At 43.0% G+C, this 18555-nt stretch overlaps 1 protein-coding gene and 1 pseudogene across 19 annotated transcripts in view; one reads left to right on the forward strand and one right to left on the reverse strand.

Moving 5' to 3' along the window:
- Positions 1-11237, forward strand: part of PRR14L (proline rich 14 like) — a 63083-nt gene extending 51846 nt beyond the window's left edge. For 10 of the 19 annotated variants that reach the window (XM_005612411.4, XM_001496455.5, XM_005612410.4 and 7 more), the window contains 2 exons: positions 5205-5276; positions 6804-11237. In XM_005612411.4, the coding sequence (XP_005612468.2) occupies positions 5205-5276; positions 6804-7080 (349 nt within the window). In that variant the 3' untranslated portion in view covers positions 7081-11237. The remainder of the gene's footprint in view (positions 1-5204; positions 5277-6803) is intronic. The other 9 variants (XR_011441713.1, XR_002809623.2, XR_011441716.1 and 6 more) reach the window with 4 other exon arrangements.
- Positions 11238-13574: 2337 nt separating this feature from the next.
- Positions 13575-16045, reverse strand: LOC100063052 (heterogeneous nuclear ribonucleoprotein A1-like; annotated as a pseudogene).
- Positions 16046-18555: the final 2510 nt, after the last annotated feature.

Consider the following 18555-nt stretch of genomic DNA (forward strand, 5'->3'; position numbering starts at 1 on the left):
ATGGTTCTGTGACAACTGGATATCCACATGCAAAACTGGATATCTATATACAAAAATAACTCAGTGGGTCAGAGACCTAGATGTAAGAGCTAAAACTATAAAACACTTAAAACAAAGCATAGGTATAAATCTGCATGACCTTAGTTTAGGCAACAGTTTCTTGGAAATGACACCAAAAACATGAGCATCAAAAGAAAAAAAGACAAGTTGGACTTCATCCAAATTAAAGCTTTTGTGCATCAAAGGACGCTATCAAGAAAGTGAAAAGATAACCTATCAAGAGATTAAGAAGACAAGCCACAGAGTAGTAGAAAATAGTTGCAAAAGATGTATCTGATTAAGGACTATTATAGAAATTTACAAAGAACTCTTAAAACTCAGCAATAAGAAATGAACAACTCGATTTAAAAAATGGGCCAAAGACCTTAACAGACACCTCACCAAAGAAGATATACAGATGGCAAATAAGCAAACGAAAAGATGTTCCACATTATATCTAATTAGGGAACTGCAAACTAAAACAATAAGATGCCACTACACAGATATTAGAATGGCCAAAATCCACAACACACTACACCAGCTGCTGGTGAGGATGTGCAGCAACAGGAATCCCCGTTCACTGCTGGTGGGAATGCAGAATGGCACAGCCACTTTGTAAGACAGCTTGGCAGTTTCTTAGAAAACTGAACGTACTCTTACCTTATGATCCAGCAATAGTGTTCTTCGATGTTTACTCAAATGAGTTGAAAACTTATGTCCATACAAAAACTTGCACATGAATGTTTATAGCAGCTTTATTTGTAGTTGCCAAAACTTGGAAGCAACCAAGATGTCCTTCAGCAAATGAATGGATAAATAAACTATGGTACATGCAGACAGTGGAGTATTATTTAGTGCTAAAAAGAAATGAGCTATCAAGCCATGAAAAGACACGGGGAAACCTTAAATACATAATACTAAGTGAAAGAAGATAATTTGAATAAGCTACATACTGTATGATTCCAACTATATGACATTCTGGGAAAAGGCAAAACTATGGAGACAGTAAAAGAATCAATAGTTGACTGGGGCTGGGGAGGAGAGAAGGGTGAATAGGCGAGCGCAGATGATTTTAAGGGTAGTGAAAATGATTCAGTATAATACTATAATGGTGGATACCTGTCATAATACATTTTTCCAAACCTATGGAATATACAATACCAAGAGTGAATGCTAAGGTAAACCATGAACTTTGGGTGATAATGATGTGTCCATGTGGGTCCATCGATTATAACAAATGAACCGCTTTGGTGTGGGTTGTTGATAGTAGGGGATGCTGTGCTTGTGTTGGAGCAGGGTGTATATGAAAACTCTCTATATTGTCCGTTTATTTTTGCTATGAACCAAAAACTCCTCTAAATTATAAAGTCTATAAAAAAAAAAAGATGACAGACAACCCACAGATTCAGAGAAAATATTTACAAATCGTATATCTGATAGGAGTCTAGCATCCACAATATATAAAGGATTCTTAGAACTCAACAACAAGAAGACAACAGCTCAGTTTTTTAAAGTGGGCAAAGAATTTGAACAGACATTTCTCCAAAGAAGATACATGGTCAAAAAGCATGTGAAAAGGTGCTCAACATCATTTGTTATTAGGGAACTGCAAATCAAAAGCACGGGATGGTTCCCACCCCTAGGATGGCTATAATTTTTATAAAAATAAAAACAGGTGTTGGCAGTGAGGATGAAGAGAAGTCTCATGCATTGCTGTGGGAATGTAAAGTGATGTAGCCACTGTGGGAAATAGTTTGGCAGTTCCTCAAAACATTAAACACAGATTTACCATATGACTACTCCTAGGTATATATACAAGGGAATTGAAAACATGTTCACACAGAATCTTGTAGATGGATGTTCATAGCTGCGTTATTCATAATAGCTAAAAAGTGGAAACAATCCAAATATTCATTGATTGATGAATGGGTAAAGAAAATGTATATCCATAGAATGTGATATTATTCAATCATAAAAAGGAATGAAGTACTAAGACATCGTGCAACGTGGATGATTCATGAAACCAGTATGCTAAATGAAAGAAGGCAGACTCAGAATGGCACAGACTGTACAATTCTGTTTACGTGAAATGTCCAGAATAGGTAAAACCATAGAGACAGAAAATAGGTGAGTGGTTGCCAGGCGCTGGGGTAAGAGAGGGTAGACTGACAACTGGTACAAGGTTTCTTTTGGGGGTTATGAAGATGTTCTGGAATTAAATAGTGGTGACCGATCAATAACCTTGTGAATATACTAAAATGAATATACTAATAGACTGGAAACTACTGAATTTTACACTTTAAAAGGATGAACTTTAGGCCCGCCACTGCTGACAGGAGGACCACTGACCGCAAGGTCCCCCCGCACCTTTGGGTGTGCAGACCCCCCTGGGGCATTGGAGCACAAGTGAGGGTGGCACCGACAAGCTGCAGAGTCTTTACAGGAGACCTCAGAGACTAGGACTTGACCTTCAGGTGCTTCAAGCCCCTTAGAGTGCCAGTTTTGTTAGTACTGGAATAGCACAACCACGTTTTGGAATAGTCTCAAGATGCTTCTTACTGGAGGGAAATCAAGTCGTAAAAACAGATCAAGTGATGGACGGAACGAGGAGCCACCAGATGGAAGACACTCAAGTGTAGACTCTTGCCAAAGCCACTCTGGCAAGATGGCATCTCCACAGAAAGTGTCTTTGTGGGGCTGGCCCGGAGGTGCAGCAGTTAAGTGCGCACGTTCCACTTCGGCGGCCCAGTGTTCGCTTGTTCAGATCCCGGGTGCCAACATGGCACCACTTGGCACGCCATGCTGTGGTAGGCGTCCCACATATAAAAAGTAGCTGAAGATGGGCATGGATGTTAGCTCAGGGCAAGTCTTCCTCAGCGAAAAGAGGAGGATTGGCAGCAGTTAGTTCAGGGCTAATCTTCCTCAAAAAAAAAAGAAGAAAGAAAGTGTCTTTGCTTTTGAGGCAGACACACCTCTTCCAGGGATTGAAACCCGTCTGAGGAAGACAAAGTGTGTTGAGAGTCCAGGAATTCCAGAATTGAGCTTGGCTCACCAACCTTCACCTCAGCTCAGAAACTGAATGTGGATGCATATTGCCGTGGTTTGTAAGTCAGGATGACTGTCAGGGAGGCTGATCTTTCACCTTCTGATTGCCCATCTTGACATCCTTAATCTAATGTGGCTATTGCTATTGTTAAGAAGCAAAGTAGCTGTTGTTTGTTGGAATGCCGGTGCTAAGTCACTATGAAAAATCGTATCCATGTTATTATTCATGTGTATTTTCCACAAGCATGTTCTTTGCTGTATTGGAATTGAACCAAAGTAAACCTCAGTTAAGATTTCTAGAAAGCCAGGAAGAAACTAAAACACGATGCCAAAAAGTTCATTGTCATCTGTAGTCTCTCCTTCTCATAACTGAAACAAGTGTAAAGCACAGAAACTTTGTAGTGATATCCTCTTTAATGAAGTTATTATGCTGTCTATAATAGCCACTGATGAAAGTTGACTGCGTTTATTTTTCTTTAGGGTCATACATGGTGACAGTCTATCATTCCTTCTTCATTCATTTGGTAGAATTCTTCTACCTAAATAGAAACTTCATGCTCATCCATTATTTGATAACCCTGAGGTACAGTTTGCAGAGGAAACGCAGGTCAGAGGTTAAGGGTTGAAGCTATTATCTTCCATATGGTAGCAAAAACTAACAGGAAACAAACAAATTGAGTACACTCATAAACAAATAAATAAATAAAAGCAAATAAATAAATAAAAGGGTGAATTTTATAGTATGTATACTATATATATACTCCTTGAAGGACTCCTTGAAGAGTGATTACAGATCTAGGGCAGGAAATGTACAGGACGAATGTAGAATATCTTGTCATACCAGAGAGTGATGAAGCTCTCCAGGATTACTAGGGTCATGTCAGAGAGATTCGGAAACCAGTTTGGAACTCCCACTGGCCAGAGAAGAAACAGTCTGAGCACCAGAAGGAATAACAGCCACAGTAGATTGAAGCACATCAAATATGCTTAAATCCAATAGTTTATAATGATACTTTAAAAAAAAGAAAAAACTCATTTGCCGTATTTGGATGATATTAGGAAATTAATTATTATTTGTTTTTTTATTATTTACCAATTAATTATTTTGGAAATTGGTAAAAAAAAAAGGGGGGAGATGGGGGTGTGAAGAACCAAACATATGATCTGCTTTTCCTCTACAAACTATGCCTCAGGGTTACCAAATAATTGATAAGAATGAAGTTTCTATTTAGGTAGAAGAATTCTACCAAATGAATGAAAAAGAAATGATAGACGTCACCATGTATGACCCAGAAGAAATGATAAATGTGTACTCAGTGTTCATCAGTGGCTATTAATATCACAAGAAGGGTGACAACAGGTATCATGTCCCTCATGATAGGCCACTATCTAAAAATCTTCCTATCAAGAAACCCAAAAACACCTAAATCTGATTATGCCTCTATATCTAATTGCCAATCTATTGGAAATACCTACAGTACTTCCCATATGTTTGGGTCAGAGGAACATGTTAAATGACACCACGTGGATGTAATCCAGAAAATCTAGATTGGGGAAGCCACAGGCCAAATGACCTGGTTTCTTCAACTAATGAATTACAAAATAAAACAGGAGGCAAAATAGAACATTAATAACATAAATTGGTGTGGTATTGATTGGAGTTTAGAAGTTCCGGGGACCTTGTGTTGTTTGGGAGAAGAGTAAAAATACTGATACACTTCAGTTTCTAGGTTAAATATACTCAATAAAATTCTTACCAACCACTAAAAAAATAGAGTGTATGATTTCCAAGCCAGGAAAGGGGGATAAAAGAAAGACGGAGAAAGCCGTCAATTAAGAATAAAAGAAACATTGAAAAGGTAGGACACGAAGAAGCTGTAAAATAAGATTATAAATATAAATCCAGTTATATCCTTCTCAGTAAGTATAAATGGACTTAAATTTCACAAAGTTGAAGATTGATAGCCTGGAAAAGAAAATCCAGCACACGTTGTTCACGTGAGACACATCTAAAACTTATTACAGAATGGTTCAAAGTAAAAGAATGAAAAGAGTAGAGTTGGGAAGCCAATCTTTCTCTCTGAAGAGAGCATGAAGAATTTATTTTGTTCTCTTTTCAGGTTAAAGAAAAAGGAGTTTAGTTTAGAAGAAATATATACCAACAAGAATTATAAGTCTCCTCCTGCAAACAGGTAGGTACATATATGAGTAGGAAATAGTAAATTAGGAGGGCTTCTGAAATGATCGATGTCAGTCTCCAATCCTTCACTTCAGAAAGGGGTTTATGTGCAGTTCTTCTAATATCGAGTCTTGGAAATAACTAGAATGGATATTTTTAGTTCCCAACACTTGAACTGAGGTTGGTGGAAGGATGGAAAAGAATCGTGTGTTGGGTTAGGTAGATACAGAAAATGTACTCTCCTTTTACTTTGTACTTACGTTTTTAGCAAGTGTGCTGGCTCTCGTCTTCAGGACTAATAATCATTGATCGTCAGATATGATTTCAAACCCAAATACAGAAAGAATTTCACTTGCCTACTTTGGATCAGAATTCAGTTCAAGTTATTGAACATTCATTAAATTCCTATTGTGTCTAGGACACAGCGGGAGAGTTCTAGGATTTTATCCTACAAGAGAAACGTTTGCCCTAAGACATTTGTACAAGACTATTCATTGCAGCATTGCCAAATAACAGGAAAGGATTGGAAACAACTTAAAATATCCATTAATAGGGTTCTGATTAAATTGTGATCCATCCTCATAATGGAATACCCTGAATAGCTATTAAAAAGAATGAATAAGGGGCCGGCCCAGTGGCGCAGTGGTTAAGTTGGCACATTCCGCTTTGACGGCCCAGGGTTCGCCACTTCGGATCCTGGGTGCAGATATGGCACTGCTTGGCAAACCATGCTGTGGCAGGCATCCCACATATAAAGTGGAGGAATATGGGCATGGATGTTAGCTCAGGGCCAGTCTTTCTCAGCAAAAAGAGGAGGATTGTTGGCGGATTTAGCTCAGGGCTAATCTTCCTCAAAAAAAAAAAAAGAATGAATTATATACCTGTGTTCCAAATTGGAACAATCTTAAAGGTCATTGATAGATCAAAGAGGTGCTGTGCATAGGACCTTGTATGAAGTTTGCCACCATTTGAGTAAGGACAAACCCCAAAGTGGAGGGTGGTTGCCACGGGTCAGCAAACTACAGGCCAAATCCAGCCAGTGGCCTGTTTTCTTTCCTTTTTTTTTTATGGCGTGTGAGCTAATAATGGTTTCTGTATTTTTCAAAGGTCATTTAAAAACAAAATAGAATATGTAATAGAAACATAATGGCTCATGAATTTTAAAAGATTTGCTCTCTGACCCTTACACAAAAGGGCCGACTTCTAATAATATATGCTTATTTATGTATGTTTGTATATTGAACAACTTCTGGGGGATGCACAAAAAACTGTTGCTGATGTTGCCTATGGGGAGTTGGTCTTACTTTTATTCTCTACTGTTTTGTCCAGTTTCAGTTTTTTTACTCTGTGCTTGTAGTACATATTCATAAGTATGTACATTTTATCATACAAAAAAATAAGTACTGGCCAGAGGAAACAGTTGAGTCAGCAGTTGTCAGTGCAGGTAGCTTTCAGCCCCTGTTGACCAGAAGGGTTGGTGGCCCGGGAGGTAGGCCATGAGAGTCAGTGTTGGTGATTCTGTTTTGTGCTCCACCCTTAGGTGTTTAGAGACCATCTTTGAGGAACCTAAGGAACGAAATGGTACGCTAATCTCAATCAGCCAACAGAAGAGGAAACGAGTTCTAGAATTTCAGGATTTTACGGTCCCACGAAAGAGGAGAGCTCGTGGTAAGGTCAAAGTGGCAGGCAGCTTTACCAGGGCCCAGAAGGCGGCACTGCAGAGTCGAGAGCTGGATGCCCTTTTGATCCAGAAACTAATGGAACTGGAGACCTTCTTTGCCAAGGAAGAGGAACAGGAGCAATCATCTGGTTGTTGAGAAGCAATTCAGTTTGGGGGTATCAATTTTAGATTTTCCAGGCCTCCTTGGAAAAGATTTCCTAATTTTGCCCTACTGCCCAAACCACTCAACATGCAGTCCGTGGATTTTTACCTATTTCAAGGTGCAACCTTTTTAGGAACTGGTGAAGGAGGGTCCTCTACTTCTACTGCTGAGTATAGAACCTCAGGAACGCTCCCTTTCTCCTGGAAATGGTCCTGAGTGACATCTGGCCTCCTCCGCACACTCTCTGCCATCCACAGGAGGAGGCCGCAGCATACCTTCAGAAACACTAGGATTCCAAGGACTCACAGCATTTGCACGTCCATGTGAAAGTTCCGCGTTGTTTACGGTGGTGCTAGACCAAGATTATTTAGAGACGTGGCCTAGGGAGGGGTACCTGGCATCCTGGCCTATATGGTCTCACCGGCTCATTTCAGTAGTTGAGGAATGATGAGCTGTTTGGTTTTCTAATCCTTTGAGTCTGTCTGCCCAGAACCGATGTGTGTGTGTGCGTGTGTGTGTGTGGCTTTTTCCCATCATTTTCTTCCCTCTGTGACTGTGGGTCACTAGTGCCAGAGGAGCCCATCCAGGCCCCATTCGAAGTAAGTTGCACTTTTTAATGTTGTGGTGTTGATTATTTTCCTTTGCTTTCTTTCTTTCTTTCTTTCTTTTTTTTTTTTTTTTGGTATTATTGCTGCATGTTTGGAGCCTTTAAATGTGATTTTAAAACAATTTTTTTCAGACATCATGGAGAAAGACAATACATGTCTTCAGAATATATGATAGGCATTCGACCCAGTTTTTCGGTGCATGGTGTGGGACAATGGACAGACATTTTCCCATTCATGTGTTTCAAGCAGTCCCTTCCCCATCTCCAACTTCTAGTGTAACTCATTAGCAGGAGCACTTTTTTCATCTGGGTTCTTATTCTTACCCACTAAGTAGATGTATCTATTTTAATAACAGAAGTAAGAGCAGGTTTCTCTCCCAGTCATTTAAGAAATATGAAGATTGGGTGTGGTTTTAATGGGTTTTATCTGAAGTGGTCTGTCACAAAGTTGAGAACAACAGCTCGGGCGATGATAAAGTCTGACCCAGAGTGTTTGCAGCTGTCAGAGCAACCTACTCCAAGAGTGGGGAGAGGAGATGGCCGTGGTTCAAACCCAGTGATGCATTCTGGCAGTGCGATCACGAAATTCCACAGCCAGCTCTCTCTGAGGGCACGTCATACTCTGGGCTCCTGTGTCAAACCTGCTGGGAATTTTGTAGAATGCCAGGGTTAGCTGAGCTGCTTCACCTGTGCCTGCAGGAGTCTGTGGGCAGAAGAGTACTGTGTGGGTCAGCAGGCCCAGAGGTTTCATTCCTTTTCCACTTAATCCCTGGGTATCCTCGCCCTGCTTCCCCTCCCTTCCTTCTCTTAGGTTTTATCTTTTTTTCTCTCTCTCTTTCAAAACAAGAGTTCGGAGAATTAACATTCCTTGGCTGGTGAGTGGGGTGCTAAACCCAGCCTCAGGTTACACTGGTCGCCTCTTCCCATTCTCCTAGGAGCCACTGCTGGAAAGCAGCCACCGATGGGAACTGTCAGAGTTCCAGAAACATTTTCAAGTCAGTCTGTTAGAGAAGAGTGAGTGGTGCCCTCCTGGAATGTGTCTCCTAGGTTTCTTTTGCTTCCCCATTTGTTAGTGGGTGGGGAGATGGGGTGGGGGTGGGGGGTCTCTATGTGCCTTTCCTTTGCAGGTTGACAGTCTGTGCCACACTGGAGCAGAAAAACTGACATGAGCAAGAAAAACAAAGTGCCACGTCTGTCTTCTAGGCCCACTGCCTCAGCCATAGCATTTAGTAAGTGAAATACACACCTGGTAATCCATGGAGGCTTCTTAAGGCCATGGCAAAATAGCATTAGAAGAGAGCCATGCTTCCACACTGGCTCTGAATGATGCAAGCTAGATTCTGCCGTTCTGCATCCACTTTGCCCAGACTGTATAGACACGACCTGTGTTTCACCTCAGTACCTCTCCCTTCCTGGGACAGGGTCCTTAGACACTAAATGCTTCTCTCTGTCTTCTTGCTTAAGGGAGTGGGGTGAGTAACACATCGTGCCCTTGTACAAACGTTTTAGGGAGCTCCTGCTGGACAGCTTGCAAGCTCCCAGTGAGTCGACAGAGCCCTGTTTGCCAGCTCCATTGCCAGTGTAGACGAGCCAGCAGTGTGGCAGCCGTGTCATCCCGCAGACTAAAGTTGAGGTGGGCACAGCTGTGGTATCACCAACATCACAGAGATACAACTTTAAGTTTGCCCATTGCAGGTGTGGCACTTGTAAGGGCCAGGAGCAGTGATTTGGGACATTGGCATCTGGGAGGGGAGGATTGGAGGAAATGGAGACCTGGGCTCCCTCCTTGTCCTGGGAATGAAGGAGAGAAGCTGCTCTGAGGCCAACCCTTGAAATTCTTGGCCTGCCCTCTGGCTAGGGCCCTTCCCCCACTCCAAAGTTAAGAAGGGGCCCCCCTGCAAACTTGAAATTGCTTACCTGAAGTTGATACATCGGGTTCTGCTCAGCCACACCTGTCTTAACATCCATTTTCACCATTGGCCTAGCCAGCTGCAGTGCTGTCTGTGATCCTCGGAGCCTGTGGTACCTGCCCACGATGGGAGACGTTAGACGGCTGCTGGCACGTCACCTGCCCAGAGCTACAGGAGGTCTGGTTCTGGGGTGGGAGTTGGTACAATTTCTGAGTATGGGGACTTCCTACCCCAAGTGGTGGGGAGTTACAGTTAACCGTAACTTACTCAACTTCAGAGGTTTAGTGTTTTTCATATGGGAAAGAGAGGAGAAATCTCAGGTCCAATCAGGGTTATGCCCATTAGCTTTTTGCTGAAACTTTGAACTATGGTTTTTTGCAGCTTTCAGTTTATGGCTATATTTGCCCCTCCCCCTCCCTCTCCCCCGACCCACCTTCCCCTCCTTCTCTTTTCTTTTGGTTTCCTTTCCAACTTCATTTCTCCTTTAGTTTAAACGTACCTCATCACCTGTTAAAGCAAATTATGTCCACTTTTTCTTACTGACCTTACTCTAAGAGCTACAACTGAGGGAGGTACAGTGAAAGACATGTAGCGTTTGCCTTACTTGGAGCCTGAAGAGCTCAGAAACTCATGCTGTGAATCCCAAAACTCAGCGCCCCTCCAAGAGCTGTGAAAATCATGACACTTTGTCACAATTTTGCCTGAAAGGGTCTTTTGCGTGGGCGCCAGAGCCAACCTGAGGTAAATTCCAGATCCCACCCTCTGGGCACGATGCTTCCCACATGGCTTATTCCCTGCCTGCCAGGCCAAGAGCAGCACAGAGTGTGCAGGACTGGGGCAGCAATCCGAGGCTTTGGTGCAGCTTAATGGAACGCAGAGCCAGTGCTGCGTCTCCAGGCTGGGATTTCATCTCATGATCAATACCATGTCCATTCAGATCCGCGAAAGACCAACCTTTAGGCAGTGATACTTCTCTCCCATTACCTGGGGGGAAAGTATGCAGTTGGTGCTTTCTTAATTCCCTTGTTTTGTTTTGTTTCTATAAGCTTTCCCCCGGTATCATGGAAAGGACCTTTTAAACACCACTCTGTGGGTAGCTGTATCCAAAATCTAAGTAATTGGCCAGACGTGCAGAGTATCCTTTTCTGGGTTCATGCAAGGAAGGGGCTCCTTCCACAGCTGAACTTCTTCCCTAAGAAGCTGGCTGGGGAGGAAGGCTTAACTTTACTAAAATCAAAGTTTAATATTACCATCTAGCCACAAATTGAGCAGCAAAGGCTATTTCGATAGTGAAATGAGGGTCCCCATGTAGCCTGCCATTAAGCACAGCATACCCAGATTTGATGCTTGTTCATTGTGTGTCTTCACAAGCCCCTCTCTGGTGCTGAATTGGATTTGAATTCTTGGTGAGAGGCCTCAGCATCTTTTTGGGCTGGTCTGGGCCAGTAAATAGCTGCCTGAAGTGTTTATATATTATCATGGTCAATAGTTCAGTGAAATTTGTACATTTTTGGTAACATTGGCATACATGATGCCCCTGCAGTTCCTTTTCTGTTTGGTAGTTTGTGACTCTAAAATTCCCACTGTTATGTGTGTTAATTTATGAAAATAAATTTTTTTTTGAAAACCTTTCAGATAACTCTCAAGGCTGTTATTTTATTCCTTTGGCTTGGTAATAAGTTAAAATTTTACCTGTAATGTCATGAGGTTGAGGTTTTTTTAATAGACATTCCAAAGTTGTATATCACAACAAGCATATGCCTTCCAGAGTGGTCACCATTTTCTGAGGACTGTCCTGTGCTTAGAACGTGTGTAGAACTCCCCCTTTGAGTGGCCTTCCGAGTAGTGGCAAATCATCTCTTGTGAAGGAATTTGGTGTTTGGAAACAGCCGAGAGTCATTCAGATCCAGGTCATACCCAATTAAGTTAGGTAGGGTTGCTGAGCAAGCGTTTTAGGTGTGATTTTTAAATAGTTCGACTTATTTTCTAACATGGTCAGGAAATCAAAAAGCAGTTATAAATTCAAGTCAAAATGTGTTTCAGACATTGGCAACATGTTTGGAATAAGAGCCTAGCTTGCTAAGGAGACGACTTGGGAGAGTATAAATATGGTGTAGTACAATTCATTTTCTTTAAAAAAAGTTTTCGCCTTTTATTACCTATCCTTCCCAGCTGTACATGAGGTTAGGCTGAGTCTTCTGATTCTCAACTCTGTAGTTAACCAATGGAAACTGGTGAAAGAGTGACACTGAAAACATGGCTAACACCACACTGACATGTTCCAGAAAGAGACCTGATGCCTGAGGATGTTCTTCCTCTGTCCAGAGGGAATCACAGTGCCCAGTTTCCCTTCTTGGCCTTCTTCCAGTTTTTGGACTTCAATAAACAATTCTGTCAATGTAGTCTTTTACATTTGGGGAGGATTCTACCTTCATGATTACTTGGAGAAGAGTACTCTCCTACACATTTCCTTGTTCAGAAGGGAAAGGCTCATTATGAATTAAGACAGTGTTACTCCTTTAGTATCTCCCGTCACAGAAAGTTAGCGTTGGTAGGGCTTCCTGAGAATAAGAGGACTGGTCCAAACTGATTTAAGAATCTTGTACGATGTCCTCTCCTCTTCAAGTGATGGAGACCTCATTTCTACAGTTCTTTTGAGAAGTGTTCTAGAAAATTCCCAATTCTTCCAGCAACTTCCAGGGTCATAGTTGAGTCTTTTATAACACCTTTGTCAAACCTTCCGTGTCATCTCCTTCCTCACTGTCAGCTGATAGCTTTGCTTCACGTTTCTTCAGGAGAGACAAGCAATTTCAATAGAACTTCCACCCCAATCTTTGCAGTTGAACAGACCAGGCATGCTGCTACCTCATGATATGTTCATTTGCTGTCACCTGTGCCCAGAATACCCCCACATTTCTACATGGTTCCTTCAGATCCTTTATTCAGATCTTTGCCTTCCCAGGTCACTTCCTGAGCATATCTCCTCCCATTCTACATCCTCACAATGTTTTATATTTTATATAAAATATATATGTTCATCACTGTAATGTAAGCTCCTTGAGTTCAAGGACTTTGTGTTATTCACTCTGGCCCTTCAGGCATCTAAAACAATGCTTGAAATATGTGGTAGGTGCTCAATAAACACTTCGTGGGTGAGTGAATGGCTGCTTTCATTCATAGACCTTGTTGCTGCCTGACAGGTCTGCCCAAGTCCTCTTCATCCCACCGACTCTGAATATTTGAAGACCTCTTAATTATTCTTCCTTCTATTACTCTTCCAGGGCCCTGGCTGGTGGCTGCCCAGACGCGGAAGGTGGAACTGGGCGCTTTTCTGGTGTTTGGCCCCTCCCAGCTTCTGGTGCAGCCACACCCACTCCTGGCCTCGCGCCGTCTGAGTGGCTGCAGCTCACAGGCTAGGCGGCGCCAGCCACGGGGTAACCCGCCTCTGAAGTCGCGTCAGGTGGGATCGCCGAGCGTAGACGCGGCTCACCCAGGAACCTGCATCCCTGGAGAGGAACGTAATACATGTTGCGGGGGTGGTGAGGGCGGAGGCTCGCGTAGATAGAAATCATCTTGGGAGTTTTTCCTCCCTTTTCTTTTGCCTTTTTAATCTCAGACTCTTGGAGATGGTGAAATGGTCCCTGAAATTGTGCAAACACGCGGGTGCAAATATCACAGGTATTTCAGCAGCGGGTGAGCCTGGGCGCCCCTCGTGTTCTTCCCCTACTGCTGTCTGCCTAAGTAGTCTTTGTAAAAAAACAGTTTCGCGCTTGTCAGAATCACCGCTTAAAATCCCTCCGTGGCTTTCGCCTCACCCCCAAATAAAGGTAGTAACTAGCATTTACTGAGCCCTGACCAAGTGCCATGCATTTTGTGTTAATTACCTCCTCACAACTTGGTGAGGCAGATATTGTTTTTAATCCCCATTTTGTAGATAAGGAAACTGAGGCTTGAAACATTAAGTTATCCACCTGTGTAGTAAGTGGCAGAGCCCCGGTCTACTGACCCAGAGGACCTGTGCTACCAAAGCCGACATCTCCGCCCACGCTTTCCTCTCCAGCCCACTTTCCCTGTGGGCTCCACTGCTCTGAATTTCTTCTGGTTCCTCAAACCCTCCATGCTGTCTCTTCCCTTGAAGCTTTTGCACAAAAGCTGTACCCTTGGCTAGAAATATTCTTTCCCTGACCCCTTCATTTGACTGCCTCCACTTCTCCTTCAGATCTCTGGAGGCTTTCCCCAGCCCCTTCCCTCTCTCCCTCACCACTCCCTCCCCTCTTAGGCACCCCCCCCCCCCCCCGCCCCTTAGATGTTTCCTCAGCCCAGGCACTCCCCACCCTCTGAACTGCCTGCCCACTCATCAGGATCCCCCACCACACTGTGAGCTTCAGGAGGCCAAGGTCTTTGTTTGCCATCCCCAGCCCCTTGCACAGCCCAGGCACACAGGCGCACAGTCACTACTTACTGAACAGATCAATGTATCATGGCTCACCTGGGCGCCGTGGGGCACCAAGCTATCAGGCCACTCCTCTGGAAGGTCATGGGCAGGTGGAGGAGACAGACACATGGGTCAGGAACTGAGAGGAGGCAGTCTGGCAAGCTTTATGAAGAGCGCTTTGGGGATAGGTTGAAAGATTTTTTTCAAGAAGTGTAAAAGCTGCAGAAAAGAGCAAAAAACAACATAACAAGCACCCATATTTCCACCACCCAGAATTAACAAGGGTTAACATTTTTCAGTTTACTTCCAGTCATGTTTAAAAGAAATAAAACATTACAGATGTCACCAAAGTCCCAATAAACTATAGTCTCTGTTGCATCCCCCCTCTCTACTCCCTAGAGAAGGCCACGATCAGGTTAGCATCTGTCCCTCAGTGGCCTATCTCCTCTCTGGCTCCATAAACTACGTATGACATCATGGTTTTTTTAAGACACATTTATTCAGTATCGTGATCAGACTATTACATTTAGCAGTTAATAGCATGGGTGAAAAAAAATCTATATTAAAACCCTTTGTTGGAGTGCTTTACTCTTTACACAGAACAGAAACTGAAATAACGTGTTATACAATTAGTCACAAATATAGTCCTCAAGTTTTTTTGCCCATACACATGAATATTGTCTAAAACATGTCTTTGTAGCAGCTATGGCCTGCCACCACGGTGCTTGGCCGAGTTCACAAATCTGTTGTAAATTGTAGCTTTCCTGTCACTTCTCTGGCTCTCCTGTCCTGCTAAGCTTTCTTTCCTGGCAGTAATTTAAACCTTCTGCCGCTGCCATAGCTACTGCTGGAACTGCCATAGTCACTTTGGTGTCGTGGTTTGGCAAAGTAGTGGCTTCCACCACCATAGGGGCCAGAGCTTCTGCCTCCAAAGTTTTCTCTTTCAATGGGTCCAGAATTTGAAGATTGACTGTTGTAATTGCCACAATCATCATATCTTCCACCACCTCCAAAATCATTTCCATCATTACCAAATTTGTTATAGCCATCTCCACTGCCACCATACCCACCACCACCACAGCTTCCTCAACCAAGTCACCTCAACCACAGTCAAAGTTGTCATTCCTGCCAAAACCACCTCCATGATCACCACCAAGTTTTCCAGAACCACTTCAACCTCTTTGGACAAAGCACTAGCCATCTCTTGCTTAGACAGGGCTTTCTTTACTTCACAGTTGTGGCCATTCATAGTATGGTATTTCTGAATGACAGTTTGTCTATGGAGTCATGGTCATTCAAGGTCATGAAGACAAAGCCTCTCTTCTTGCCCCTGTCTTGGTTGGTCATGATTTCAATCACTCCAATTTTCCCAAACTGCTCAAAACAATCTCTTAGGTGATGTTCTTCAGTATCTTCTTTAATGCCACCAATAAAAATCTTTTTCACAATGAACTGGGCATCTAGTCTTTTGTGTGTGTGTGTGTGTGAGGAAGACCAGCCCTGAGCTAACATCTGCTGCCAATCCTCCTCTGTTTGCTAAGGAAGATTGGCCCTGAGCTAACATCTGTGCCCATCTTCCTCTATTTTATATGCGGGACACCTGCCACAGCATGGCTTGATAAGCGGTGCCTAGGTCCGTTCCCGGGATCCAGGTCTGCGAACCCCAGGCCGCTGAAGTGGAGTGCGTGAACTCAACCATTACACCACCGGCCGGCACCAGGGCACCCAGTCTTTGAGAATCTTCTCTTGAGACAGCCCTCTTCAGTTTCACAACTCCTCCATCCACCTCATGTGGCCTTGCATTCACACCTCCTCCCCAGTGGCATTCGTGACAAATCCAAAGCCCCCGGAGCACTCAGTGTCTGGACCTCTTCTTACTACACAGTCTGTGAGCCTTCCTCATTGCTCAAAATGACTCCTTAGACTATTGTTGCTTGTTTCATGGCTCAACCCTCCCACGAAGAGCTTCCACAGCTGTTCCAGCTTTTGAGAGACTGACTTTGACATGATGGCAGTGGGAGGGGAGACTTGAATGATGCTTACTCAGTGGTGTCCACAGGCAGAAAGAATAGGTACTTTTTTAGAAAAAGTACACAAATCATATACCTAGTATATATCATTCAGCATCTTGGTTATTTTCAATCGACATTTTCTTTTTGAGATTTGCTCAAGTCGATGTACATAGATCTGGGTTGTTTCTCTTCATTGCTATAGAGCAGACCATCATAGAAAGGTAATTGGAGAACTTCTTCAATAGGGATTCAGAGAGATGGTGCAGTCTGTTGGAGGAGACCTGGAATTGTCTGGAGACCTCCATCTCAGGAAGGCAAAGGCCAAATTGGTTTCTTTTGGGAAAGGATTTTCCAATTAAGGATTATGAACATAAGCACATCATTAGAGTAAAGAAGTCAAAGTCTTTGATACCCCATCTTGGCCTTGGAAGAAAAAGAACTTTAGGAAGTAGGAGGCTACATCCGCCTTTAGAAAATTGCCTCACTTCCCTGTGATGCTCCAGGCGGGTATGATGAAGTAAGTGATAAATCTGTCAATTCCAAAACTCCAAGGAAACTTCCTTCTAAAGAACTGGCTATCTCAAAGTGTTAATAAGATTCTTGGCAAGATTAAGTCAAGTCTGAAATAACAATGAGCAAGATCAAAAATTATACATTTTTTAAAGAATTCCTTTGGAAAGAAAAACTGTAAAAATAGACTATAAACTGTTTATTCTCACGTTGTATGTACAAAATCTAAATTAGAAGTGCATTTTTAATGTGTATTAGTGAACTATTGCTGCATAACTACCCCAAATTCAGTGGAGGACAACAATGAGCACTTGTTCTCATGCTCACGGGTCTGCAGGTAGACTGTGGTTTGGCTGGTCAAGAGTGGACTCAACTTAGTGGCTCAGCTTCAGACTTTGGGTCAGCTGAGATTGGCAGTTTAGGTTCAGGTCTGCTTCAAGTGTTTCTCAGGCTCCTTGCACCAACAGCTCCCCAGAACGAGAGAGCCAAGCCAAACCACACAAGCGCATTTAATGCCTCTGCTCTCCTCACACCCCTCAATGCTCCATTGACCAAGGCAAGTCACGTGATCAAGCTCAACATCAACAGCACAGGGAAAAATATTCTACCCATAGTGGGCAGAATTGCAAAGCCACAGGGGAAAGAGCATAGATATAATGCATGGAGAGTATGAAGAATTGGGACAAGTGGGCAAAAACTCAATCTACCACGAAGTGTAAATAAGAAAACAAAATTGATAACAGTTATCAACAGAAGTAGACAAAAACTTACTCTACCTGAGATGTAATCTTATGAATAGCATAAGACCTAAGAAATCCTTTAAAAGATTTGCTTTGCTAAACAAGTTATCTTTTTTTTTTTAGTACTTTATTTTATTTTTTTCTTCCCAAAGCCCCCCGGTACATAGTTGTATTATATTCTTCATTGTGGGTTGTTCTAGTTGTGGCATGTGGGACACTGCCTCAGCGTGGTTTGATGAGCAGTGCCATGTCCGCGCCCAGGATTCGAACCAACGAAACACTGGGCCGCCCACAGCGGAGCGCGTGAACTTAACCACTCAGCCACAGGGCCAACCCACAAGTTGTCTGTCTTTGCCAGTGTTTCTGGCTCCAGCTCCAAAGTCACAGAAACGAAAGTCTCAGCAGGAACCCTTGGAATTTCTTTCAGGGACTGCATGATGCAAATTACGCAGATTTTAAAGTTCCTGAATTACTTTGTGTTAACATAATGTAAGCAAATATGTTTGCTGAATGGGGTTAAATGCCTTTGGCTTCCTATCATGCCCCTCCCCCTTAGCTCTGGATTGAGTTACCAGCAACAGAGTTCCAATGTTACTCTTCAGTACTCACGTTGTCCCAGTATGCTGTGGAAGGGGTAGAAGTCGTAAAAGTCATCCTGGAAAACATCAGACAATCTGGGTGAAAGGAGTAGACTGGGAGTCAGAGTGGAGTATCCAGCCCAGTCATTTCACTTGCTGACCCTGTGAACTTCAAAAAGTCACATGACCTCTCCCTATCTTTAAAGAGCAAGGCTTGAACAAGAGGGGTCTACCCTTGGCCACTCTTGTTCCACATAATCCAACTCTACGCAGAAGCCAGAATGAGGTTTTTTTAATTAAACTTTTTGCTTTGAGATAACTGTGGATTCACATGCACTTGTAAGAAATAAACAGAGAAAGCCTGATGTACGCTTTACCCGGCTTCTCTCGATGGTAACACCTTGCACAACTATCCAATGTTGCAACAATATTGACATTGATACAGCCTGGATACAGTACATGTCTGCTATGGTCTGAATGCATTCCCCCGAAATTCGTATTTTGAAATCGTAATTCCCAAATGTGATGGTATTCAGAGGAGGGGGCTTTGGGAGGTGCTTAAGTCATGAGGGTGGATCCTGATGCGGGGTCGGTGAGCCGAGGAGTCGAAAGAAAGATTTCTGACTCTCAAGATCTGGCAGTAGTGCTCTTTTATTTAGAGAATAGTGTGGAATAGC

The sequence above is a fragment of the Equus caballus genome, chromosome 8, assembly GCF_041296265.1.
Source record: "Equus caballus isolate H_3958 breed thoroughbred chromosome 8, TB-T2T, whole genome shotgun sequence".
In the NCBI taxonomy this organism is placed as follows: domain Eukaryota; kingdom Metazoa; phylum Chordata; class Mammalia; order Perissodactyla; family Equidae; genus Equus; species Equus caballus.